Consider the following 27,452-nt stretch of genomic DNA (forward strand, 5'->3'; position numbering starts at 1 on the left):
TGGGTGCCTTACGGTGGTGGTACTTTTAGAGGGACTCCGGTGGGAGGCAGGTGCAGACTCCGGTGCAGAGCAACAGGGAGGAGGACGAAGATGGGAACTTCATGTCACGTGTGAAGGGCAGGGAGCCCCCACCGGCTTAGGCTGCTACCCTGTGCACTCTTTCCTGGGAGTAAGCCCCATTGAACTCAATGGGTCTTACTTCTGAGTAGGCCTGCCTAGAACTGGGTTGTGAGCTCGTGGAACGAGCAAGACCATCTGAGGGAGGGGACTGGGCGGGCCGCACGCGGGCCTTTTCCTCCCTCGCCGCCCCACTGCCCCGCCTCCCTCTCCCAGGGGGCGGGGCTTGTGGCAGCGCTCCACCAATCGGAAAGCGCGTTTGTGAACGGCGGCTCTCCCCTTCTGCCCCCCCTCTCCATTGGCCCCGCTTGCCCTCACCCGAGGCGGAGGTCTGGCCCCGCCCCCGGCCGACCGGCCGGAAGGATGCGCTCCCGGAAGTTCCGGCGGGGCCATCGCTGTGTGGGGTAAACAGTAATGGCGGAGGCTGCGCTGGCCCCCGGTGGTGGCGGAGCGGCGGGAGCCGCGGCCGCAGTCGCCACGACCCCCAGCGCCACCCCCGCGGCCGCCTCCGCCGCCCCCGCGGCCGCGCCCCAGCCCCCGCCGCCGCCCGCCGGAGCCGGAGGGGGAAGCGGCGGCGGCTGCTGGACCAAGCAGGTCGCCTGCAGGTAACGTGCAGCGGGGACGGCCTGCCATGGCGCCCGCGCGCCCCTCCCGCAGCCCCGCAGCCGTCGAGGAGAGGAGAGCCTCCCCGGCGGTCCTGCAGGGCTGCTGCTCCCCCGCTCAGCCCCCCCCACTCACACACGCGCACACACAAAGGCACATACACACTCACACACTCTCTTTTGTACACTCACACTTGTATACATACACTCACTCACACTTACGCACTCACACACATACACACTCGCTCTCTCCCACGCACGCAAGCATATACGCACTCACACAAACATACACGCACTCTGACAGCACGCACACAAGCATATGCACACATTTTCACACAAACATACTCACAGACTCCATACACACACAAGCATATATGCACACACTCACTCACACATACTCACTCTCACACTCAAACATGCACTGTCACACACACTCGCTCTCACCCCATATGCACAAACACACACACTTTCTCACATGCACACTCACATGCAGACTTACATAAACACTCTCACACACAAACAAACTTTCTATCGCACACGCACACGCACACGCACTGAGTCTCCATTTGCTATCTGCCCCCAAAGACCCCTCCAAGCAGGGTGAGGTGAGGACACAGTCGCTGTGACTGAGAATTGGAGGATCAACCTGTACGAACCCTTGTTGTTCCCTCTTCCTTTCTTTTTGATGCCAGGTGGATTTTCTTAGCATTACATGGCTGCCAAGGTGACTTTTAATGAATTTTTAATTCCCTGAGAGCCTCTTGGGTCCACTCTGCTGAGACCCTTTCTGGCAGCCATGTCCCCTGCATCATTTTTCTAGGTTGTGCCCTCCTTGCCCGAAGATCACAGCATGCTGATAACATCCCACACAGTTTCTTCCCCCTATGCACTGTGTTGGCTTCACTTTCTTGTTCCCTCTTGATGATTCTGTGGTGCAAATTGGCTCTGATCTATTAAGACATTTCACTGTGGCTTAATGTGAAGCATATTCAAGCTGCTTTGTGGTGGCAAAGCAAAGAATTGTATCACCTTCCTTAGGGTTGCTTGAATCCTTTAGCTCTGTGGTTCCCAGTTTTATCAACTCGTGGCTCCCTTGACCTACTGGGCCATTGGCCATGGCTCCCCATTAGGGCTACAATCCTATACCTTATATAGGGCGGTGGGTTTTTGATGAGGATTCTGCTGCTCCCCTAGCTGGCTTCTAAGGCTCCCCAGGAAGCCATGGCTTACAGTTTGGGAACCACTGCCTTAGCTTAAGCAAATCCAAACTACTGTTTTGGGTGCAGTTATTAGGGAGTTTTATTAAATGGCAAGGAAATTATTACTAATATGTTTAGGGTTGCACCACACTGTCTTTAGAATCTTATCTAACAAAATAGCCAACTTATGTATGGTGTGGGGCACTCTGTTCTCAAACAGTGGTCTGGGGATCAAGGTGTACTTTCCTGTACAGCTGGAGAAGTTAGGGCCATGATCATTATGGGGTTTGCAGTTCAAGTGCACATGTGCTCAAATGTATACAGGGCATTATGCACTAAACACAAATGCATGGTCAGCGTGGACTGTTCTTGTCTTCGCAGCTTTTGAAAGCAGTTTCATGATGAATGAAAATGGGCTAAAAGTTGTCATCCCCTGATTGCAGTAGTGAAGGGGGCAGCTGTATAAAATTACTTTGCAGGTTGCCAGTTGACTACCCTGATCAGGAAAATTGAATTACTCTTTCAGTTATACAGGGAATGTGTTAGGACAGGGGTGTCAAACTCATTTCATACTGAGGGCCGAATGGCATTCATGATGCCTGCTGAGGGCCGGAAGTGATGTCATTAAACAACTCATAACCAAAAATAAGCACTTTTTCTCACTTAGGAATTCATTAACTACAGATGACAGAAGAGAAAATTCGCAAATCTTTATCATATTCAAGATATGGGAGAGCCCAATTTTCTTGGGGGCTGCCCTTTTAGCAGTAACACCTCAGCACTGCTCAGCAGCTGAGAGCCTCAGGGCCAGATTAAAAGCTTCCGTGGTCTGCATCCAGCCCCCGGACCTTATGTTTGACACCCCTGTGTTAGGAGCTATGCTGAGCATAGAAGTGACATAGTTTGTGTCCGGAGGTTTATAATTTTGATTTTCTTCTGATCACTTGGCTGGCCCCAACGTAGCATGATCTTCAGAACCAGCAATATGTGTTTTGTGGACTTTGAATACGAGACTCTTGTAATCCCTGATTGTTGAAGCTTATTAGTAGCATTATTTTGAGTTTCTGTTATTAGAAAATGCTGGTACTTTCCCAGCTCCAGTTCTTTCAAGACAGACACTCAATCTGCTCTGTCTTTGTCTGTAAATGAATTATGGCTGTAGCTATAATTATTTAAGCTTATGTCATCACATTTCAGAAGCGTGAGTTAAAATAACTGAAGTGCTTTGAATCCTTGAATCAGAGTTGATAAGAGTTTTGGTTGTCTCTAGAGCCTCTGGTGTGCTGCAAATGGTCTGCAGGTGTTTCATGGGAGTTTAGGGAAGGGTAATTTATTAGTAGGGCCTTCAGAGATGTGCGCCCCCCATTGGCAGTGCAGTGTGCCTTGTCAGTTGTCAAAAAAACCGATGGTGTGCCCTGAAAATCTTAGTGCCTTTTCAGTGTATCATGAAATGATAAAGGTTGAGTACTGCTCTAGAAAGAGGTCTTTGTCACCGTGGACATCTCCCTTTAGCCATCTCCAAATCTTTATTCTTAGATAGCTTTTTGATTTCTTCTTCTCCCCCACCTATAACCTTCTCATGTTTAAACCGATGTTTCCTTCCTACCTACTTTTCATGGCTTTCTCAGAGTGATGATAAACTGACAATTACCAGGTTAGCTACGTTTTATACTAATTATATTTAGTTAAAGGCATTTTCATTTTTTTAAAATGTGGGACATCTGTTTGGGAACTAATTTTGTAGAGCCTGTGGACAGAAAAGAGGAGAGGTAGCTCTGGACTTCTGTGGGAGAGGGCGTTCATAATAGAAAAGTGGATTAGAGACATGTTCTGATTAATTTGTTTTTGTTTTTGCTGTGTAATCATGAAAATTATAGGATGTCAGTCCAAAAGTTACTATAATTATACTTTTGAACTGCTCCTCTGATGGGATTATGTCCACAGCTAGTGAATAATAACTATTAACGGATGCCACTGCCAGAAAGCTATCTAAAAATGAGTATCCAAGTAAAATGATATAAAGGCAAACAACAAGGCCCTCTTAGCATTTGTTTCAGATCTGAACACTGTTTCAAGTGTAGTGTAGCATAAAATGGGATGCTTTAATTGAACTTGTATTTGCTTCAAACTGTCTCCATGTTTGCTGGTCCACCAAAACAAAAATATTATCCTGCTATTGAAATGCTTACATTGAAAATTATGCACAAATGCTGTTTTATGGACCTTTCTTCAAATTGTGTGTACACGATCACAAGTGCAAAAAGTGTAAAATATTGTTTCTGGGCCTATCATGCTGATGATGTATCAAGTATAAAAGGCCTAACTTGTCAATAATTGATAACTTACACAGTACAGAACAAAGACTTGCTTATCTGGGTGTCGTCTTGTTCACTGGAATGTAAGATATAATGGATATGGCAAGTGTATCTTCTATGACATGATCAGTCTAAGGCATGGGGGGTACACAGAATAGTAGCAACTGATATTTTAGGTACTGTGCATGGCTGGAAAAGGGTATTCCGTTCATAGGAGCCTTCATCAACTTTGTAGAACCTGGGCAACAGGCATACAAGAACTTTCTCTGTCATTCCTTATCTACTGGCTAAATCAGGGGTGTCCAAACATTTTGGCAGGAGGGCCACATCATCTCTCTGACACTGTGTCGGGGGCCAGGAAAAAAGAATTAATTTACAATTTAAAATTTGAATAAATTTACATAAATGAATATATTGGAGATGGAACTTATATGAATGAATGAAGGTCTTACAGTAGTTCAGGGCCTATAAAAGGCCTTGTACAAAGCAAGGCCAGCCTTTCCTTGCTCCAGGATGTTGCCACTGCTGTATCACAGACGTGAAATAGCAAGTAGTGGAGGGAGCACTTTTCCCACAGTTCAGGTGAGAAGTTGAATAGTTGTCCTCTTGCTGACAGCAGTTGCGTTGGGCCAGCACAGACTCCAACAAGTCTCTGGAGGGCCAGAGGCTCATTGGAGACTGGGGGCTCCCCAAGGGCCGGATTGGGAGCCCCTGAGGGCCACGAGTGGCCCCCAGGCCGGGGTTTGGGCACCCCTGGGCTAAATCATACACATTGTATAAGTTTGTATTTCAAGTTGAGGAGAGTAGAATTTGACTACTTTGGAAAAGGAGAATAGAGATTACATGGAGCATTTTTCTAAAATGAAAATTCCAATAATTTGAGGGGCAAGTTCTTCCCTTTGGTGTTGTGCTGTTGTCCTGACTTCCCTAGATAAGGGCCTGTATGTGGATGTTTCTCTGAGCTGGAGCCTTGGGGTTTCACATGCATTATACCTTCTCCGTTCCTAGTTTATTAGTGAGAGGCAAAGCCCTAACTTGCTCCTGGGCCGCAGTTGCAATCTTGTTTTAATGGACCCTTCCACATGCTTATATACCTCTTGTATCCAAGTCATCTATAAGCACATAATGTGGGAAGTCTCTCATGCTCTCTAGTCCTCTCTTATTTCATTTGGTCCACAATAACTTCCTCTCTGTTTCTGTCCACTTCATTCTTGAGGAACAATATTTTTGCCTTCTTCCTGGTCACACTGACTGGCTCTAGTGTGGGGCTAGTTTAAAGGCTTAGGCCTGATAGGTTTGTTTTCACTTTTCCAGCCTCCTGGATCACACAGCTACAAAACCATGGAGTACCTTATTTCTGTTGAGTCCTCAAAGATCATCTTCTTATGATTGCCAGGGGTTTGTAGAATATGTATGATGGCTTTTGGAGTGATTATGAAGTATGAATTTGCATAATGTATAGGATTAGTTAAGTCACAAAGAAGTATATGATTTCACATGTGATTCTTGAGAAAAAAAAACCTGTGGTGCTTTGTGTAATTTGTTAGAGAGCAGACAGGACACCATTTTTTTGAACAACTATCCAATCTTTCCTCTGTAACAAATGATGTCAGTGGTTTCTGCTCTTATGCTGAAGAGCAATTGAGCAAATGACTTGCCAGGATGGCTAAAATAGCATCAGCTAATTAAGAGGTGTGGATTTGATAGAATCTGCTCTGCATCACTTGTAGACTTCTTAAAACTGCTCATGTAAGAAACACAATTTCAGGCAGAACATGCACTATTTATTTCTTTAAAAAAAATGACAGCAAGTAGTGAACAGAGCGGGCTATGCAAACTCACAGAGGATGAGAGACAGGTTAATTAGGATATGCAGCCTTGGGCTGAGGATGTTCTCAACTATGAAATTGTCCAAAACATGAGACTTGGCTATATTGTGGACTTGCTCCAGGATGTTGCCAAATTCAAATAGTTTTAACCAGCAGCTGGCCTGAAGCATCCATACAGAATACATAGTTGAGTTTGGTGTGGGTTCTTCTGGAATGAAATTTGTACAGATCAAATTGCACTGCTAGTCTGTCTCTGTGTTGTTCATTTTGCCTGGCATATTAGATATGCCTCATGCAGGTTTGGGGGATGGAGTTGGGGGTGTTAGTTTATTTGTGTATTTTTTGCACAATAGCATAACTGTAAGATTTGTTTAAAACTTGAGTTTGAGTGTGTTGTGGCAGACAGACAAGGCTCCCACTGAAAACAGAGGAAGTAACTACATAAGCAGAACCTTAAGAACAACATTAAAAAAAGTTTTCAGGGATTTAAAAAACAAATTAAGATTTTCTTCTGCATTCCATACTGTATGCCAACCACATCTTCCTCTTAAGACCCCCCTTCCACCTTTAACTGCCTCTTTTGATCTCCTTTTTTTGAGTTTGTAAAAAACTGGGTCCCCTTCACATTCAGCAGCAAGCTTAAATGTAGGTGATCAGATATAAAGGCGGCAACACTTTCGCAAACAGAAAACTACAGAAATTAATCTTTCAACAGGCAGATGAGTCCCCCTGTAAGAACTGTGTACCACCCTCTACTGTAATATGAATTCTCAGTATCCTCCACATCCTATGCCAACTTCTGTTAGAGATGCTTAACACATTTGTTTGAATGCATGGATATAATGATTACAGACAGCACTTTTAATCTTCGTGTGTCAAATGTGGAGTGAATATTGTACCAGAAGCTCAGAAATGAGGCAGCTACTCTGTCATTGGATGGTGACCCAACTGGAGGAGATTGCACAAAAATGTGAAATTCAGCATAGATATTTTGGTAGATTTTCATTTTCCTGAACAGAGATTTTCTCCTTGTGGAAACACAGTAATGTGTGAAATGGCTTTCAGGGCATAGTAGATTTACATAGTAGAGGAGAGACCTGTTCTCTTCCATTTGGGGATGACATGCTATAAAACAATGGCTTTCAAACATTCTGGTTTCAGAAAACCCTTTATGTTAATTTTTCTCCTGAAGAAGCCAATAGTACCCGATATAAAGCATCTGTCTGTTAGAAGATTCTGGGACAGTTTTTAGGCCACACTCTCAGTTCACACAAGTAATGTTACTTCTACACATTACAGAGTCAGACTGGTAGTGGGTAAGCAACTTTTCTGTCAGGGAAGCTCGTCTGTCAGTACTGATCTTCACATTGCTGAAGATTTTGTGAGATTCAAAGGAACCCCCCAGTTTCAAAGTCCATTTTGAAGCTACTGCAGTGAATTCCAACAGGGCTTCTGAAAATAGTTTCTTTAGGCTTATCTATATGTACTAAGCAAGTTCAGTTAGAGTTCTCCAGTTTTTTCTGGCCTGGGTTTTGCTTTAATCTCATTCTGAAATGTGGAATCTATTGAAGTGTTTTATGTATCTCTTTTCATTTCCCTTGTTGTTTTGTGCCCCAGGGCACAAAGCATCACTTTTTAAAGGAGGTGGTGATGCTGCTGCTGCTGGTGTGTCTGGTCCACTTTAAGTCAAAATCCAACTCAGTGGTGCATTACAGCACATCTAAGCTTGGCCTAGTGCACATAGTCAAGTTCATATTTCAAGTTTATCATGTAGCCGAGTTTCCCATGCTGAGTTTGACAGAGTAGTAGCTTAAAATAAAACCAGATGGTGCATCTAATAAAAAGTCTAGGAATGTTGACAATGTAGAGCTGTGTCTGCTTGAATAGATGTTTGTTGTTCTGAAGATGGGTTCCCTTAATTTTGTAATTGTTAATGGACATCTAAGAATGTTCAGTAGCAAATTATGAGCCTTTTCTTTAAGATCTTGTGTAGTCTGAAAACCGCATTTCATTTCAGCTTATTGGCTAAAAGTAAATTTATTTTTTATCTATTTTTGATGGATTAAGGCAGAGGTTTTCAGACTGGGTTATCACAACGCCCCAGCCTGAGGCCCTGGCCTCTTTTCCCTTAAGGAGCGGGGGCAGCCAGGAGACAGGGAGGAGGCAGCAGCACGATCCCCAGGATCGCGTTGCTCAGGGGGCTGCAGGGGCTTGGCTGCAATTACCCGAGCCTCCTGCAGCCTCCCAGGGGTGCAGGGAACCCTGCACGGCTGTCCACAGGGCTCCCCGAGGCTTCTAAGGTGAAAGTGGGGCGGTCGCGCCCCGCCTCCGCTAAACCGGAGGCGGAGCACAATCACTCCACTTTCACTTCTGACGGGGCTGCAGGGACTGGGGTGCACACACCAGCCCCTGCAGCAGCCGTCCCTGGGTGCGGTGAGCCCTGCGTGAGCCTCCACAGGGCTCCCCAGGTCAGCAGCAGTGAAAGTGGAGCGATCGCGCTCCACTTCCGGTTTTGCGGAGGCAGAGAGCGACGGCTCACTTTCACTGCTGCTGACCTGGGGAGCCCTGCAGAGGCTCGTGCAGGGCTCCCCACACCCAGGGCGGCTGCTGCAGGGACTGGTGAGTGCATCCCAAGAGTTATTAAGGAATTGAAGAATGAAGATGCAGATCTCTTGACTAAGGTATGCAACTTGTCCCTCAAAACGGCCACGGTGCCAGAAGATTGGAGGATAGCAAATGTCAAGCCTATTTTTAAAAAGGGAAAGAGGGGGGACCCAGGAAACTATAGGCCGGTCAGCCTAACATCCATACCGGGTAAGATGGTGGAATGCCTCATCAAAGATAGGATCTCAAAACACATAGCCGAACAGGCCTTGCTGAGGGAGAGTCAGCATGGCTTCTGTAAGGGTAAGTCTTGCCTCACGAACCTTATAGAATTCTTTGAAAAGGTCAACAGGCATGTGGATGTGGGAGAACCCGTGGACATTATATATCTGGACTTTCAGAAGGCATTTGACACGGTCCCTCACCAAAGGCTACTGGAAAAAACTCCACAGTCAGGATATTAGAGGGCAGGTCCTCTCATGGATTGAGAACTGGTTGGAGGCCAGGAAGCAGAGAGTGGGTGTCAATGGGCAATTTTCACAATGGAGAGAGGTGTAAAGCGGTGTGCCCCAAGGATCTGTCCTGGGACCGATGCTTTCCAACCTTTTCATAAATGACCTGGAGACAGGGTTGAGCAGTGAAGTGGCTAAGTTTGCAGATGACACCGAACCTTTCTGAGTGGTTTAGACCAGAAGCGATTGTGAGGAGCTCCAGAAGGATCTCTCCAGACTGGCAGAATGGGCAGCAAAATGGCAGATGCGCTTCAATGTCAGTAAGTGTAAAGTCATGCACATTGGGGCAAAAAATCAAAACTTCACATATAGGCTGATGGGTTCTGAGCTGTCTGTGACAGATCAAGAGAGAGATCTTGGGGTGGTGGTGGACAGGTCGATGAAAGTGTCGACCCAATGTGCGGCGGCAGTGAAGAAGGCCAATTCTATGCTTGGGATTATTAGGAAGGGTATTGAGAACAAAACGGCTAGTATTATAATGCCATTGTACAAATCTATAGTAAGGCCACACCTGGAGTATTGTGTCCAGTTCTGGTCGCCGCATCTCAAAAAAGACATAGTGGAAATGGAAAAGGTGCAAAAGAGAGCGACTAAGATGATTACGGGGCTGGGGCACCTTCCTTATGAGGAAAGGCTACGGCGTTTGGGCCTCTTCAGCCTAGAAAAGAGACGCCTGAGGGGGGACATGATTGAGACATACAAAATTATGCAGGGGATGGACAGAGTGGATAGGGAGATGCTCTTTACACTCTCACATAATACCAGAACCAGGGGACATCCACTAAAATTGAGTGTTGGGCGGGTTAGGACAGACAAAAGAAAATATTTCTTTACTCAGCGTGTGGTCAGTCTGTGGAACTCCTTGCCACAGGATGTGGTGACGGCATCTGGCCTGGATGCCTTTAAAAGGGGATTGGACAGGTTTCTGGAGGAAAAATCCATTATGGGGTACAAGCCATGATGTGTATGCGCAACCTCCTGATTTTAGAAATGGGTTATGTCAGAATGCCAGATGCAGGGGAGGGCACCAGGATGAGGTCTCTTGTTATCTGGTGTGCTCCCTGGGGCATTTGGTGGGCCGCTGTGAGATACAGGAAGCTGGACTAGATGGGCCTATGGCCTGATCCAGTGGGGCTGTTCTTATGTTATGTTCTTATCCCAGTCCCTGCAGCCCCTCTGAGCAATGCGATCCTGGGGAATGCGTCGCTGCCTTCCCCCCGCCCCCACTGCCTCCCCCCACCCCTGCAAGGACTTACTGCGGGTTTCAAACTCTGGGAGAGTTTGAACACTGCACAATTAAATTCTTGTGTATTAACCCAGCGGCACCTTCACTTGAATGAGGGGAATTAGGATTGTTGATATTTGGACAGACTAAAGGCTTATTACTGCTAGCAGTTTTGTGTTAGTGAGGAAAATGTGATGCTCTTCTCTGGGCTGTTTCTTATGCACCTTCTGATGTCCTGTGATGCATTGTTTACTTGCTTAATTTCATAACCACATCTTCAACTTGATAGCAACAGGTTTGTGGTTTTCCTTATGTCTCCACTGCCTTTGAGGACTCTTTTTAGCAGAATAGGAGGATCTGTCTCCATGGAAGTCTTTCATTGACTGAATTGAGGCTGAGAGCTTTTCTTTACTGAGTTCTGTGATGATCTCTTAAATAAATTGTTTCTAGCTAACATGATTTTGTTGCTGTGAGCATCCTGGTGGGAATCCTAGCCATTTTATGAGTTGCTGTTCCGGTAGCATCCCTTTCTTCAAATAGTGTACCTTCTTTTTGGGCACTTTAGAATAGTGCAAGCAAAGAAAACCAAGTCAATCTGACTGTGTGCATCCCTCCAATGTATGTTCTTGGTTAGGAAACACCTACAGCAGTAATCTCTGGACTCAAGAAAAATGTAGGCAGTGAAAAGAAAAATACTGTTTTCTGTACAAAGCTGCCTTATGTCAAGTCAGACCATTGGTCTGTCTAGCTCAGTGTTTTCTACACTGACTGGCAGCAGCTGCCCCGAGTTTCAGACAGGAAACCTACCTATCTGTTCCGTGTCCTACCTGGAAATTTCCAGAATTGACCCTGGGACTTGCTACATTCAAAGTCATCCACAAGGTCTCTGAACCAGAGACTGTTAAAACTGAGCTAGCTCTTTCCATGGACTTCATATTCAAACAAGAACATAACATGAGCCCTGTTGGAGCCAAGGTCCATCTAGTCCAGTATCCTTTTTCCCAAAGTGACCAGCCAGATACCTCTGAGGAGACTGTCATAAGGACATGGAGACAATAGACCACCTGCCGCTGTTGCCCCCCCCAAAGCAACTGGTGTAGCAATGTAGCATACCTTTCTGAATATGAAGGGTCCAGTCCCTCTTGGCCAATAGTTCTTTTGACAGCTGGCCTCCATGAATGTATCAAAGTAATCAACATTCGTCACCCTTGCCATGTCTTGTAGCACTGAATTTCACAGATTTAAGTATTGTGCAAGGAAGTATTTTCTTCTGTCTGTCCTAGAATTATGGGAAAGGAGAAGCTCTCTCATCTTTCTCCATTCCATGGATAACTTTATAAAATGTATGGTATTCCCCTTGGTCTCTTCTGAACTTAAAAACCCCAAGCACTGTAGCTTTGTAGATAAGGTGCTCCAACCCTTGGTCATTCTGGTTGCTCTATCTTGCAGCTGTTCAAGGCTCTACAATGCCCTGATAAATTAACTGATTACACAAGTTGAGGTTGGAGTTTCTCATCTGACTTTTAGGATTATTCAGCCTTGTTTGCCTCTTGTTTGCATCAAGCATACTGAAAGTCCTTAACTTTCCTACAGAATATCCATGTGATGCTCTGTCTTTCAGGTATTTCATGCATGGTGTTTGCAAAGAAGGAGACAACTGCCGTTACTCCCATGATCTCTACACTAGTCAGTCTGCCATGGTGTGCAGGTATTTTCAGCGAGGATGCTGTGCTTATGGAGATCGTTGCAGGTACATAAATGCTACTGAATATTTTTACTTTGAATGAGAAACAAATACCCCATGTTCACGATTAGTTATCTTCTGTGGCTTCCCCCCATTTGCCCTTATTTAATTTCAGAGGGATACACTTAAGGGGTGACCGAGCAAGTGAGCTTTGTTAAAGATAGTTGTAACAAAAACAACCAGCAGCAGTTACTGTGTTTCTGATACTGTGGTCAGGTTTAGTACTTTTCATGAATGAGCAACATTGAGCCTGGGCTTGCATACTTCTCCCTTCTCTCTTCCTTGTGAAAAGAGAGAAGATCAAAATGTTTCACTTCTTCTGGTTTTGAATAAGCAGTAGTTTGTTCTTTTATGTATTGGGGAGAGGAGAGGGGAAACAAACAAGCCCAAGACTTGCTGCAGTTCACTTTTTCAATACTAACCTATAGTTAAAGCATTGCATCAGACCAAACCTTACTATAGTCCTCAGTTGTGAGCCTGGTAATAGTTGCCAACCCTGGGCAGTAGAAAGAACACTAGATATCTAGTACCTAGTATCTAGTGTTGTGTGTCTAACTTAAAAGAGGGATTATTAGGTTTTTTGCCTATGAAAAGTGTTGGGTAAATTTCATAACTTATTCAGCATACTTAGGAACAGTTGTTCTTTACTATATAGGTCGGCATGCTGTCATCTCCTTTAAAAAAAAAAAAAACATACATTCATTCTGAAAGCCTGAGGGAGACAGAGCAATTATAGATATTTTGAACAAGTCAAACAATCCCATTGGAATATATGAATGGTGTCTCTTAAGAATTCTCATTTTCCCTGGAGCATCAAGATCTTTTCTAGGTAGAAAGTGCATACTGTTGCCCTCAACCTGTTTGTTGCCTGGTTTACCAGCAACATAATAAATAATTCCCTACTCTGCATTAGTTCATCCTATCAAAACTTAGTATGCCAAGTACATCAGCAGTATTAAAGCATTCTTGGACCCATGAATGGAATTGGCTTTAGGGACTCCAAGGAGGCATTCAGTCTGTCTTTTTGTCTACAAATGAAGGGGGGGGGAGTATTGTGTTCTTTCATGTGCATTCACACTGCAAACAGGGCTCAGGCAGTCTGTTAATAAGCACTCCAACATATATGAAATACGGTTTCTTCCTACTTTTATCTCTGGAGGTGCTAAAAGAAATTGTAGTAATACTGTGAATTTCCTGGTGAGGTGGATATGGTGAAATTCTTTCTTGCATGCAGTATGGCAGCGGAACATTTGTTGGCAGATTTTAATGTACCAAGTTACAGCCACTTTTAAAGAAGCGTTGGATAAGAAATAAAAATCTGTAAGAGTTCATAAGCTGGGCCTGTTTCTGAGGATTTAGATAGGAAGTCGTTGTGTTGGACATGAGTGTGTTCTTTAAACTTTTGCTTGAATCTATATGGAACATGATTTTCGACAGGAAAAACCCATGTATAACTTGTGAGCGTATTCTGTCACCCCATCCACCCCCTCTGAGCCGATACTGATTTGTGAAGAAACTGGTTTGCACAGTTTGCCATATTTGGACGAAATGAAAAAACTGGTGTTTTGCAAGCCACAGTTGGAAGCTTCTCATCTTTTCTTCTTATGCACAAAGGAGGGAGTGCATTATTTATTCCCATAATGGCAAGCCATGCTTTATTGTTATGTCTGAATTGGGCCAATGTTAAAAATTAACTATAAAGAATATGGGATTGAAAAAAAAATTGTTGTGTTCATTACAATAAACCACGATAACATGTACAAGACAGTTCTTGTGTGTGTAGTGATGGATCCTCAGCAATCATCTTGCTGTCTGAGAAGCAGCTCCTTTCCCATTTTGTTAGATGTAAATGTAGCTTAAACTAATAACTTGGGGGGGGGCACCATCTCGATACCCACTGAGGTGAATATCCATTTGGGTAGATGTATTTTACTGGGTCATCTGAAAGCCAGTGCATTGTAGTAGGTGCTCTTTGGAGCAGGGAGATCTGGTTTTTAAACCTCACCTCTGAAGCTGGCTTAGAATCACTTTCCTTGTGTAACATACCTCACAGGATTGCTGTGACAATGAAGTGCAATAGTCGTATCTGCTCTGGGCTTGGTGGAAGGCTTGAATACATATGTGAAAAATTAAAACAAGTTTTGCCAGTCTTTGAGTGATGAATTAGATTTGTAAGTATGTATGTTTGCTTAAATTGAATCATGTGATGAGAAGAGAATCCTGGTACCTTGTTCTCTATTGAGCACCTAGAAATAGGCTGCTGTTACTAGTCAAGGTCAACATACAGCCATGCATTTATAATTTATTTATAAGATTTGTATCCTACACCTTGCATTCTGATAGGGTCGTTAGAGCAACACACAATTCACAGAAACACAATTAAAAGATTAGTCAGTTGAACAGCGACACATACAACAGCAGCACAAACTGAACAAAATTAGAGAAGGAGCAGAAACATCACACAACACCATAAAAATGATGTACAAAAAAATGGCCTTCCCCTTCTGCCTGAGCACAACCAAATTCAGATAGAAGGGAGAGTACTGAACCTTCTGAGATAGCAAGTTCCACAATCTGAGCATTCAGTTTGGCAACAGGTCGTCCTCTCCACTTGTCGCCCTCCAATTTGGAATATTTCCGTATTGCTTAGGTATATATGTGGATTTTCTTTTCCTGTTTCATTCCATATTCATTGCATCTGTTGCCAGCACTTCCTTGTAACTGAGCACCCATAGTTTGTGTAATGTACATATATGCAATTTTTGCTGGACGAAAAAGAACAAACTCAGATTTTGCTCCTTATCAGATATGAACATACCAAGCCATCGAAAAGGGAAGAAGTGACTACTGTGAGTCCAGCTGCAAAAACGTATCCATCAGCTTCCACAGATGTGACCCTACCCCCTGGAACACTTGAAGTGAGCACTGCTGAGACGGAGGCTGAAGACAAAGACCTGGCAGCTGCAGGAGCAGGGGCCGAAGATTGGGTGAATGCTGTGGAGTTTGTTCCTGGGCAGCCATACTGTGGTCGTGGTGAGTTGACTCCTTGCAATACTGAGGCACTTCAGTTGCATTGGCACTATCTTGGGAATGGGATTCTAATGAAGACTACATTGATTTGACAAAGGTTGTGTTAAGTCCCAGTGTGATCTGTTGCCCATCAGCCATGTATTGTGACCCTGCCATGTCCTTGACTCCTGTTCCTAAACAAACTGGAAAAAACCAACTTTAAATCAATTTTGTATTTGTATGCTTTCTATAATATAATAATAATAAACAAGAACATGCTTAAAAAAATCAATAAATATTTTCATAGAATACATGGATAAACATTGTCCTGAAAGTTAGCAACCCAGTGGCTTCAGAATACACTCAGATTTTCAATAAGTGTGCCTCTTGGCTTTTCTGCAGTATGTCCAATAGATCACTACCCAAATACACTCATAGCAATCTGATAATGAAGAGATTATTGGATTTTCAATGGATTGCTATGGTTTGTCTAATCAAAAAGGCAGACCCATGACTACCTTCAAATCTTCTTCTAAGACTTGATCTTTTAAATATCCAAGAACAAATGCCGTGGGAGATTGTGGCATCCCACAATCAGTAATGCCTTTATTATGTTTAATGTATTATCCCAATTGTTGTGACTAGGAACTGTTTTGTGAACTCTTGCAGAAACACTAGTGTAGTGTTTCTCAAACTGTGGGTGGGGACATAATTTCATTAGGTCCTCATGCATTGCAATGTGTGTTTTATTTTTAATATAATAGGCTTGGTGCAACCATGGTACATGACCTCATTTGGGGAAATGATATGGATCTGTACTATTAACAGGCTACTATGTATATGCTTTTAAAAATGATAGTCAATGGGGCTTCCTCCTGGGTAAGCATGGATAGGATTGCAGCATTTGGGATGTTTGGGGAATTTTTTTAAACAGATCAGCAACTGCTTGGGAGGGTTAGGATTCTTTATTTTAAATAATTTTCTTAAACATATATATTGTAAACTTTTAATATACTTAATTCCATTTGATTTTGTCATATGGGGGGGCTAACAATTTTCCTGCCGTGACCTCACTTCCAGGTTAATGACATCATTCCCAGTGGGTCCTGACAGATGGTCATTCTAAAAAGTGGGTCTGGTGCTAAAAAGTGTGTGAATGACTGCAGTAGAAACATTCTTACAGTGCCCAGTCACAATATTTTTTGAGGGTTGGGGGGTTAGATCACACTATGAAAAACATGAATGGTAAATGTTTGGTAAATAATGACGATACAACTGTAGGATATAAATTTTTCTGGGCCAGTAGATCGTTTGATAGGAGCTTGCACAAACTCCTCTGGGTTTGGATCATGCAATATTGTATGAACAACCTTCACATTAGCAGAAACTTGCCACCAGCAGAAGGGCTCCTGGGGAGCCAAGTCCTAATTTTAAAGAACACATTGCGTTGACAATGATTAAACTGTGTGGAAGTCACCAAAATATTCCAATCCATGTTGTTGCTGTATGTAGCTGTTGTAACATTTATAAGACTTCTATCTGTATTCTTCAGCCCTTGTGCATATAGTGTCTGCACGTTGGTTGAAAACACACAAAGAGAGATCCTTTTTGATGTTACATTGATTACATTTTTGTGCTGACATAGGTAAGGGCTTTTTTGATGCCCCCAACAAGGGGCTGTAATGTTTAAATCAGTCCTTAGTAAAACTGTTATGAAGTAATTTATGTTTGTTGTAAAATAGTTGCCAAGCTATAGCAGTTTTAAGTTGGAGACGTATGGGATCATAGTAAGAGCTTTATCCATTGGAAACTATATTCCTTAAACTGGTTTTTATGGATCGTGTGATTATATTTATATAGATAGATAAATGAGTGTGCACGCGTCACAGATTATCGAAGAAAACTGTGGTTAACTGAAAGCACTGATATGGGATGCGGGGGCCCCCCTGTATGTATACAGGTCATCTCAAGAAAATGTACCCACACTTTATAGCAGGGGTACCCAGACCCTGGGACCACTTGCAGCCCTTGAGGCCTCTCAGTGCGGCCCTCAGGGAGCCCCCAGTCTCCAATGAGCCTCTGGCCCTCCAGAGATTTGTTGGATCTTGCACTGGCCAGGGACAACTGCTCTCACCATGAGGGTGACTGATTGATGTCTCGCGTGACCTGTGGGATGAGAGCTCCCTCCACTGCTTGCTGTTTCATGTCTGTGATGCAGTAGCGGCAGCAAAGGAAAGGCCAGCCTTGCTTTGTGGACTTACTGTGGACATCTGCAAGCAGCAGGAAGTGGAGGGAGCCCCGCACGGCACTCTGCAGGGTTCCCCAAGTGTTAGAAAGTTGAGAAATAGTTCATGAAAACCACCTCTGATTTGCAGGAGGTGGTTTGTGCTTGCTGTTTCTCAGCATTCTAACCCTCGGGGAACCCTGTGGAGGGCTGAACAGGGCTCCCCACAACTCCTGCTGCTTGCAGGTGCCCACAGGACCTCCCTTCCCCCCCTTAGCAACGTGATTCTGGGGATCGCCTTGCCGCCCTCGCCCCTCCCTTACAAAGACTTACTTAGGGAGTAACACTCCCTAAAAGTTTAACCACTAACATAGTTAATTAACTAGTTACTGGATTAGACCAATTACCTGAAATGTTCCCCCATGCGTCGGTACACCTCTATCATTGTTGACTAAGCAGGGATCTGCAGACATGCACCAAAGGTGTGCTGGGATGGTTCCACACATCTCACCTATTGCTTCCCTTAAATGTTCGACTGTTACAGGTTTCCTACAACTCAGTACAGTATATATAGAGTTAGAGCTCATTAAAATATGTACCCTTTTTTGATACATCCTATACATAAATATTTAAATGCTGTCCAAACTGTGATCTTCAAGAATAACACATTTTGCATCTTCACTCCCATTTTTTCCAGCTGCTCCATCCTGCACTGAAGCACCCTTGCAGGGAATGGTAATTGAGGAAGAATATGAAAAACAGCAAACAAACTTAGAGATGAAGAAACAGCTATGTCCCTATGCCGCAGTAGGAGAATGCCGTTATGGAGAAAACTGTGTGTATATCCATGGAGATGTGTGCGACATGTGTGGCTTGCAGGTTCTCCATCCCGCTGATGCTGCACAGCGATCTCTGCACATAAAGGTAAGGTTGGAAGAATAGGTGATGCGTCTCCTGTTGGGCCAACCAATTATCTGTTGAGTATTTGTAAGCTTACAGACCTCCCAGATCTTCAAAATAGTTTTGATTGCATGTTTAGGCCCTTGATGGGTTGTGTGTGTTGCTGCCGTACAGACCTTGTTCAGAGCCACCAGGCAGGCAGTCCAGAGAAAGTGCTAGAAAATACTGTCTTCATTGACACTTCATAAACTACATATATAGTAAAACATATGCAGGACATGCTATAATTTGGATTGGGCTTCCCTCAGTCTCTTAGCGGTGCACAAAATGTTCTTTGAGAGCCAGTGTAAAGTAGCGGTTAGAATGTTGAACTAGGGATAGGAAAATCTAGATTGCAGCTCTCGAGGTGACCTTGAGCAGATCACTTCCACTCAGCCTAATCTACCTCATAGGGTTGTTCTAATGGTAAAATTGGGAAGGGGAGAAGTATATTACTCCAAGCAACTTGGAAGACAGGTGAGATAAATATATAATAAGAAAGCCTTTAAGCCCCAGTGTTAACAAACAGTAGGACAAATTGTACACTTTGCAGTTCTTGTCCTCCAGTAAAGATGGAAAATTGATCAAATTAAAATTGCATAAATGGAGGGAGATGCATGACACCAAGGCCCTCTTTAATGTTCAGATGGCAGGGCCTCAAGGAAAAGTGAGCTGCTGTTTTTCTTGGTTCTTACTGCTCTTGTAGTATGTTCTTAATTTTTGAGTGTAAGCTGTCTAGAGCTCAGTAGAAGAAAGATGAGATATAAATACTCTAAGGCAGGGGTCTCCAAACCCCGGCCCTGGGGCCAGATGCGGCCCACTAAGAGCCTCTATCCAGCCCATGGGGGTCCATTTAAGTGTGTGCTTTATTTCTTGGGCTGTTTACGTGGTTGGAGAAGTCCTGAACATTTGAACCCATTCATTTATTCATTCATCTAAGTTCCATCTCCAATGCATTTATTTAAATTTTGTATTTAATTTTTTTTCCAGCCCACACCACTGTGCCAGGTATTTGATGTGGCCCTTTGGCCGAAAAGTTTAGAGACCCCTGTTCTAAGGAAATATTAGGTTGATGTGTTGAACACAAGAGGCTGGGTGCATTTAGTGTGCCAGCACAAGAGTAATAAAGTTGCCCTAGCTCGGGCTTTACCAAAAAGGGCTATTTTGTTTAGGGGAATTATTATCTGGCCCTGTTGGAACATTGGGATCTCAGGCTGCATAACAAGATGGCGTAATGCAGAGAAATTCTCTTTTGCTTAAAGAGGAGACTGAGAGAAAGATTATGGTTTAATAAAAGATTATGGTTTAATTACAAAACAAAGGTTAAAGTAATACACATGGAGAAATAGTAGGGGTATGTTTCTTGGTCCTTCTAATACTTGAATACAGTGTATCTAGCTTGCATGGTGGTTGCATGTGAAGTGCATTTGGTGCACCCAGGAGAAATAGAAGAGGGAAGAGGGTTGTAGAGAAGGATCTTGGGGTTCCCTGTCCTTCTACCCTAGCTGCTAGCGGACAAAGAGAATGGGAAGATAGTAAAAGGTTTCCAAGCATAATTATATAGTTACCTGTCCTATAGAGCAGTTGGGGAGGGAGAGAGAGAGTTCCAGTGGAAAACCTCTCTTATAAGGGTTTAGGAGGATTTGACTGTGCTGAACTGTGGGAGTAAGGAAATATTTTTGATAGCTGGATGCTTGGGGTACTGTCTTCATATGTGTAAGTGTCCCTGAAGTCCTAATGGGGATTCAGGAGTAAGTAAATCTATTATTAACCCAAGCATCAAAAATCAGTCAAGGAGTTGAATGCCTGCTGAGGGCAGGAAGTGCATTCATGATGCCTGCTGAGGGCCAGAAGTCATGTCATTGGGCAGGAAGTGATGTCATTAAACAACTCATAACCAAAAAATAGCACTTTTTCTCACTTAGGAATTCATTAACTACAAATGACAGACGAGAAAACATGCAAATCTTTAGCATATTTCAAGATATAGGAGAGCCCAATTTTTGTGGGGGCTGCCCTTTTAGCAGTAACACCTGAGCACTGCTCAGCAGTTGAGAGCCTGAGGGCCGGATAAAAAGCTTCCGCGGGCTGCATCCGGCCCCCGGGCCTTATGTTTGACACCCCTGGTGTAAACCAACAATGAGCTTGTGGCTTGATCAAAGTCCTGGAAATGTGGCCTGTATGCCAGGACTTCTGGGAGAACAGTCTCGCTTGCATGATATTAGAGTCCATAATAGAGCATAACCAGGTATAGAAAGAGAAAATTAAAGCTAAAAGACAACAACGGAGATTTTCATGTAACAAAGCAAGACACTCATTGGGTGCCTTGAGTTTCCCCTGCACACTGTCCAACCTTCCCAGGGAGGCTGCCCTCATTCTGTGAGAACCTTGGTTCTAGCTCTGAATCATTCAGACTTCATAGAAAGCAAAGAACAGAACAAGTGAAATTAAAAAATAGTCATATTTACAAGCTTATTTACTAATTGAAATTCAAATAGTAAGGAATATGGTTCAAGTATTTCTAAGAAACAAATGATTCCAATGTAGCAAGAAAATCTAGTTCCTTAGCAAGGTAGCAGTTATGCAACCTAAATTGGCTGTGGAAAAATATAATTTTTGTTTGGCCAGTAGAATTCTGTCCTAGGCAGAGGGTCACAGGGAAGTGATGTCTTTGTATTTCAAGTACTGGAAGTTGAACAAGGCACAAGTCAGAGGGAGAGGATTTGAGATTATAACTGAAGGGGAGAGTCTGTTGTCTAGTATAGTGACTTGGAACAATAAAATTTTTGGTTGGGGAAGGGGTGGTTGCTGGGGGAGTGTGAAGGAGGCAGAGCAAAGGCTGTGATGTAGCTGAGACATTCCTCCAATGACTTTTCCTTGACATTTTGCACTTCAGGCTAGATATCAGAATACAGACCCCTTGAACTTCCTGTCAGTTATGAAGATTGTATGAATGCAAACTTTTAAAAATATGTGCCTTTTAAAATGTATGCTAGCAAAGGCTTGGGCCTCAATTTGCCAGTTGCAACTTCCATGCATATTAAAGGATAATAGCAGCTGGCTGAATGTACAGGCAATGCATGCATCTTACTTCACAGTCAACAGGGTGTGACTGCTTTTGTATTTTTATAAGACACACTTCATTGAAATCAAGAAGGTGATATGAGATGCTGAAAATAAAATATGGAAGGCCAAGGGATAAACCAGGCAAGAGAATTAGTGAAATGAGAGAATGGAAAGAACACTAGTAACGTCTAGTTCCTTAATGCATGGAATTTTGAATTATATAAATCCTCTGGTAGTAATGGGCAGCAATTGGTTATCCCCCTAACCCTGCACAGTTTTTTAGTCATTTATTTAAAATATTGTATCTCGCATTTCCTCTTCTGCAAGTGAATTGTTCAAGGTGGTTCACGGTATAGATCCATCCCCTCCTTTTTGATCAAGATGATCTCTGGGAGGCTTACAGTATGAACAGAAAGCAGCCCCTGAGTCCTGTGGCTAAGGACTCCACTCCTCCTCCAGGCAACTGGCAGCAGGACCCAAGTTATTTTTGAGCAGGGAGGGGGAGAAGAGCTGCTTGTTGCATCTTGGTAATGGTGAAGTACATTAGTAGAAATGCTCCTGTACAAGTCATGTGTTCTTTGATACCCCTTTTCTCCGTGACAAAGGGAACCTTTATACTTGTCAGCCCCTGACTGATATAATATGTTCTTATATCCAATCTACTAACCATAGAATCTTTCAGCATAGGCAGCTTTCAGAAGGCCAAATGTCACAATAGTTCAATCTGAGTTGGTTCAGGCTGCCCCCTACTATTTGTGAGAAGACATTCTAGCTCAGTTGTACTGCTGTTTATTTTATTTATGATTGGTCACAGTTCTGATGAGATGTTTGAGGCAACATGCTACAATAAAACCAATTAAAAATAGTAATTTTGATTTCAACAATCAAATCACTGGAAAATTAATACAAAGCAAGAAAAACCAGCATAAAGTCATGAAGAAATTTAAGGCAGCAAGCTAAGAATCCGAATCACCCAAGAGAAAGTACCACCAGAAATAGACAACAGAGAAGGACAAGGCAAAGGTTTAGTTGGACCTTTCAAGCAAGATACTTTCTCAGGGATCAGCCATTTTGGGCACTGGCCAAGGACTCGTTCCCATCAGAGAGTCTGCCTAGCCGTACTGAACACTGATGGCAGTGATGTTAGCACGGGGTAGATGGGGGGCCCAGTACAGGGCTTTGTCCCTAGCCCCTTAACAACCTGATTATGGGACAAAGACTTCTGTACAGGATTTGGAGATCATTCTCCCAATTGTAGCATGTCTCTGGAATTTATTTATTTTTTCTCCCTTGCAGTCTTGCATTGAGGCTCATGAGAAGGATATGGAGCTCTCATTTGCCGTCCAGCGTAGCAAAGACATGGTGTGTGGAATTTGCATGGAGGTGGTGTATGAAAAAGCCAACCCCAGCGAGCGTCGATTTGGGATCCTCTCCAACTGCAATCACACTTACTGTCTCAAGTGCATCCGCAAGTGGAGGAGCGCTAAACAATTTGAGAGCAAGATCATAAAGTGAGGCACTTCCCCATGTCCGTTGTGCTTTGTTTCTTGGGGAGAAATTTAGTATGTTGTGTGAACTTGCAACATCGCCCCTCTTTTGTCCCAAGACTGTTTTAATAAGTAAAGTTTTCATTCAGAATTGAGGGTTTTGGATATACTTTCTGGCCGTGGTACTCTCAGTTGGTCAGAAGATCCATTTAGTTTGAATGTTAAGTCATCCTTCTTTTTGTTAAATGGTAGCAACATGCTGTCCTATTGGTTCATACAAATTCACTTGGGTTCAGAAAGACAAATCATTTCCAAATGTGTGTTTTTTAAGCCTTCATTCTTCTGGTTCATGATTGAGTCAGTGACCCATCCCTCTTTAAAGTCTGCTTGGAAAAAAACAAAACCCAAACCAATATGGACATTCAAGAAAGCAAAGTTACAAAAATAAATTTATTTATATCTAAAGAAAAATGAGTCTGTGTGTGAAATGTTTTTTCCCCCCATACTCTTAAGAAATGGGCAATCTGCAGAATTGAGAATCTGAGAAAATGGTGGAGGATTGGGTGCAGGTGGGCAGAGAGACTTTAAGTTGTTCAAAATTGTGGTACAGAGGTCTGGGGTACAATAGACTGCTTTTAAAGGTGGGCGTGTGCCATGGTATGTCTATAGCTGGAGATAGCACCCCATCATGTGGAATTTTGCAGTGCAGTCTGTTCGTTCCCCAGGTCCTGCCCAGAATGTCGGATCACATCAAACTTTGTCATTCCAAGTGAGTACTGGGTGGAGGAGAAGGAAGAGAAGCAGAAACTCATTCAGAAATACAAGGAGGCAATGAGGTATGAGCACTGCAGCCTTGGGCCAAGTTTGACTGCAGACATTAAGGGCGTACATGGAGAAAAGCAAGGTGTTACCTAAAGCCCTCTCATACCTCCTTCCAATACCCCACCCCATCCTATGTGTGAAATGCATCTTTACCTAACCACTGGCAGATGCATGCAGACCACACAATTCACCTAGTCACTCCTTTGTGCCAGACAACCTCACATGCTATTCCCTTGTCCATCCAATCTCGATCTAGCCTCAAACAACAGTACAGGCTAGAACAACAGCTGTCTCCTTTGCATGCACCAACCCACAAATGCACCTCTTCGTTGTGCACATCCATGTAATTCATTGTGAACATGTGTCAGTTGATTTGAAACGGCTTCATCAGCCACCCGTACTTCTTTTTAAAAACATTTTAAAAAGAAAAAAAAAATCACCTGGATTATAAAGCAAATGCAGTACTGAATTCTGATTGGCTATGCTGTGAGTAAGGGTTGCGATATTTTCCTTTCCAGCAACAAGCCATGCAGGTATTTTGATGAAGGCCGTGGGAGCTGCCCATTTGGAGGGAACTGTTTTTACAAACACGCATATCCCGATGGCCGCCGAGAGGAGCCCCAGAGGCAGAAAGTGGGAACTTCGAGTAGATACAGAGTAAGTCCCACAGCTTTTGTTGATTCTTTTAAAGAAGGTAGGACAGTGTGTATTAAGCTAACCTTTTGGTGAGAGTTGAATAAACCTAGGTTTCAGAACCACAGTGTCTACCATGTGTGTGGTTCCCAGCTGCTTTTCTGAAACTGCAGTTTGGTGCCTTTTTTAAAGTGATCCCATTCAATCAGGAATCATGTAGACAGTGTGACATCTTGTAGGCTGGTCAGATTTACTGTGGTGATATCCCAAAGCTAAATCAGAGTGAGGTTCATGCTACCATCACTCTGGGTCGATGAACATTTTTTGGCCTCATTTTTCAGGTGCCCTTAAAAAAAAAAATCAATGAAGGGGAATGAATGACAGCTGCAGGACACAAAGATTTTTTGGTTAAATGTTTGCCCCAACCCCTGCCAGCTCTGCTTTATCCAGAATTGTCTTTCACATCCGCTTCTTATCCAATGAGCACTTAATTGTTATAAAATATTGGAGAACAAGTGGTGGAAAGGAAATAATGTGAATTTCTGATTTGGTAAAAGGAGGAACAAACTGACTTGGGGCCCAATCCTAGCCAACTTTCCAGTGCTGTTGCAACCCCAAAGTAAAATAACAAATGTTCCCTTACCTTGAGGAGGCCTCCGTGACTGGCTGCCCCCACTGCAGGATGCAGCGCACAACCCATTGGCATGGCTGCATCAGCGTTGGAAATTTGGATAGGGCTGGGCCCTTGGTATAGTCCCTGCTGTCACTGATGTCATTGCATTAATGTAAGTATTCCTCCTTCCTGAATCAGAAATATCAAGTTAGTTCCTCCATTAGAAATATTGCATAACTTGTGGGTCACTAAGCCTAACACAGCCCGCCAGCCACATGTAGCAGCCCACCAAGGAGCTCAATAAATAAATGACTGGGTAGGATGTCGTCAGCTTGGTGGGTCACTTTGTGCAGCCCTGTTGTAAAATGTGACATGTCCAGCTTACAGCTTCCCATGTTAGTAATTACATAGTTTAATGCTAAATCACGAGTGTGTGAGAAATGTGCAGCTTTACACCACCTTTTCCTGTTGGGTACAATTCCTGGGAAATCCCTTCATGGTCCCCCTAGACCTTGACTGCCATTGTATAACTGCTGGGGATCAGCACAGGCACCTGCAGTCTGTGTGGTTTGTGCTCATGAGTGGCACTAAATTGGCATGCGGGGCACGTAGCACCCTTCTTCCTAGAGTTACCTGAATGTTTCCAGGGTTGTTCAGTGCCTGATAGAGAAACTTTGAAGATAGAAAATACAACTGACAGAGGAGTCTTTGTGGTGCCTGACAGGTGTGGGTTTGTACGGGAGAAGCCACTCACCTGAGGGCAATAACTGTGTTATGCTACAATAACTTGTAGGCCCAGCGGAGAAACCGGTTTTGGGAGTTCATCGAGGAGAGGGAGGGCAGCGATCCCTTTGAGAACGATGAGGATGAGGTGGTGACCTTCGAGCTGGGCGAGATGCTCCTCATGTTGTTGGCGGCAGGCGGTGAGGATGACCTGACAGACTCGGAGGATGAGTGGGACTTGTTTCACGACGAGCTGGAAGACTATTATGACTTGGACCTATAGCACCTCTCCACGGAGTCTGGACTGTCTGCTCAATTTTCAGGCAGTAGCTCTTTTCCTGTGGTGTTGTGGCAGTGCCTGTGTTTTTTCTCCTAGGCAGGCCTATCCATTCCAGGTGCTGCTGTTGTAATAACTTTTACCCAGGGTCTGTCTCCTTTTTTCCTCTGTCCCAACCTCCCAGCCCCTGGAGTGTGTGTTCTCCCCTTCTCTGTTATAAACAAATGACATGGAAATAAACCTTTAAAATGTTCGGGTTTTTTGTAAAAATGAATTTAACTGTCAGACAGTTAGATTAGACTTGTTGCTTCATATCTGTGTTCCCAACAAGATTCACCCAATTCCAGGGTTCAAGTGTTTACAGGACTTCCACACTCATCTTGAAGAGCCCAGATACAAACACAAGAGCAGCAGCTGTGCAGTGGGGGGATGGGCAGAAGTTGGCCAAGGGCCTCTCTTTCCGCTACAGACTTTGGAAACAATGTTTTTTTTTCTACTGCAGATTTTGGGCCAGCTATGTCTTTTCTTGGCTGGCTTCAGCTCCATTCCAGCTCCCCTCATGTACACGTGTTCATTTGTGGTTTTGGTCTCTTGTTTACTTGCACATTTACTATTTACTACTGTGTAACCAGAACCAGGCGCGAATGTTCCGGGTTTTTACTGTTTGGCATGAAAGGCAAACGTGTTTGTGTGTGAAAGATCTTTCTATGTATGTATATACAAATAAAATGCAGAGTTGTATCCCAAGGGCTGGGCAACTTGGTATATGTGTGTACTAAAACCTTTCACTCACCTAATGTTCTCTCACCCTGCCCTCCCCAATACCTCACCCTTTTTTGGTGCATGGAGTCTGGCCTCCAACTGGACTTTGAAGCAAATGTTGTGGTCTCAGCCAAGTTTGTGGAAATGGTCTTCAAACCAGCTAGTATAACTTGGTAGTAGCACCTCCTTAATGACACCAGCACACACCTTCTCTCTTCCCTTCCACCCTTCCACTCCTTTTGGGTGAATTACTTGAGCCACATAATTGTAGGAATATGGTTAGCCAAAGAGATTTCAGACCAAACTATTGCCCAGACAGGGTAGCACCATCTTAGGATCTCTTTGCAATGTTGTAGTTAGTCAACTGCTCCAACAGAGTTATATTTGGGAACACTTCTGCATCTCAGTTTAAAAGGGCCCTTACAAACTCCCAGAAGATCTGAGTTGGACAGGGGAACTGTATTGACTATTCAACTTGCATAATACTTGTTCTTTACCCATGAACAAATAGACACACAATACTTCTAGTTCTGTTAGGAACTCCAGGTGCCACCAAAATCCCTCTTTCTTCCTGCACCCCCCCTTAATGGAATTTTAACCTTCCATTACACTTAATGCTGCTGGATTGTCCTTGATCTGTTCTTCTGCTGCTTCTGTCTTTTAGATTGCATCTCCTTTCACTTTTAAATGGAATCAGAAATTGTTGCTGAAGTCTGTGTTACTTTGCAGCTGCCTTTTGTAAGAAGCACT

The 27,452-nt window shown here is 43.6% G+C and overlaps 1 protein-coding gene across 1 annotated transcript; it reads left to right on the top strand.

Moving 5' to 3' along the window:
- Window positions 1-625: 625 nt before the first annotated feature.
- On the top strand, window positions 626-27,452 carry MKRN1 (makorin ring finger protein 1). Its single transcript, XM_066633491.1, has 8 exons — window positions 626-722; window positions 12,025-12,153; window positions 14,954-15,180; window positions 18,078-18,304; window positions 22,682-22,896; window positions 23,598-23,708; window positions 24,213-24,351; window positions 25,734-27,452. Exons 2-8 carry the CDS (start codon window positions 12,032-12,034, stop codon window positions 25,944-25,946), a joined length of 1,254 nt encoding a protein of 417 aa, XP_066489588.1. The 5' UTR covers window positions 626-722; window positions 12,025-12,031; the 3' UTR covers window positions 25,947-27,452.

The sequence above is a fragment of the Tiliqua scincoides genome, chromosome 7 (genome assembly GCF_035046505.1).
Source record: "Tiliqua scincoides isolate rTilSci1 chromosome 7, rTilSci1.hap2, whole genome shotgun sequence".
NCBI classification, from domain to species: Eukaryota; Metazoa; Chordata; class Lepidosauria; order Squamata; family Scincidae; genus Tiliqua; species Tiliqua scincoides.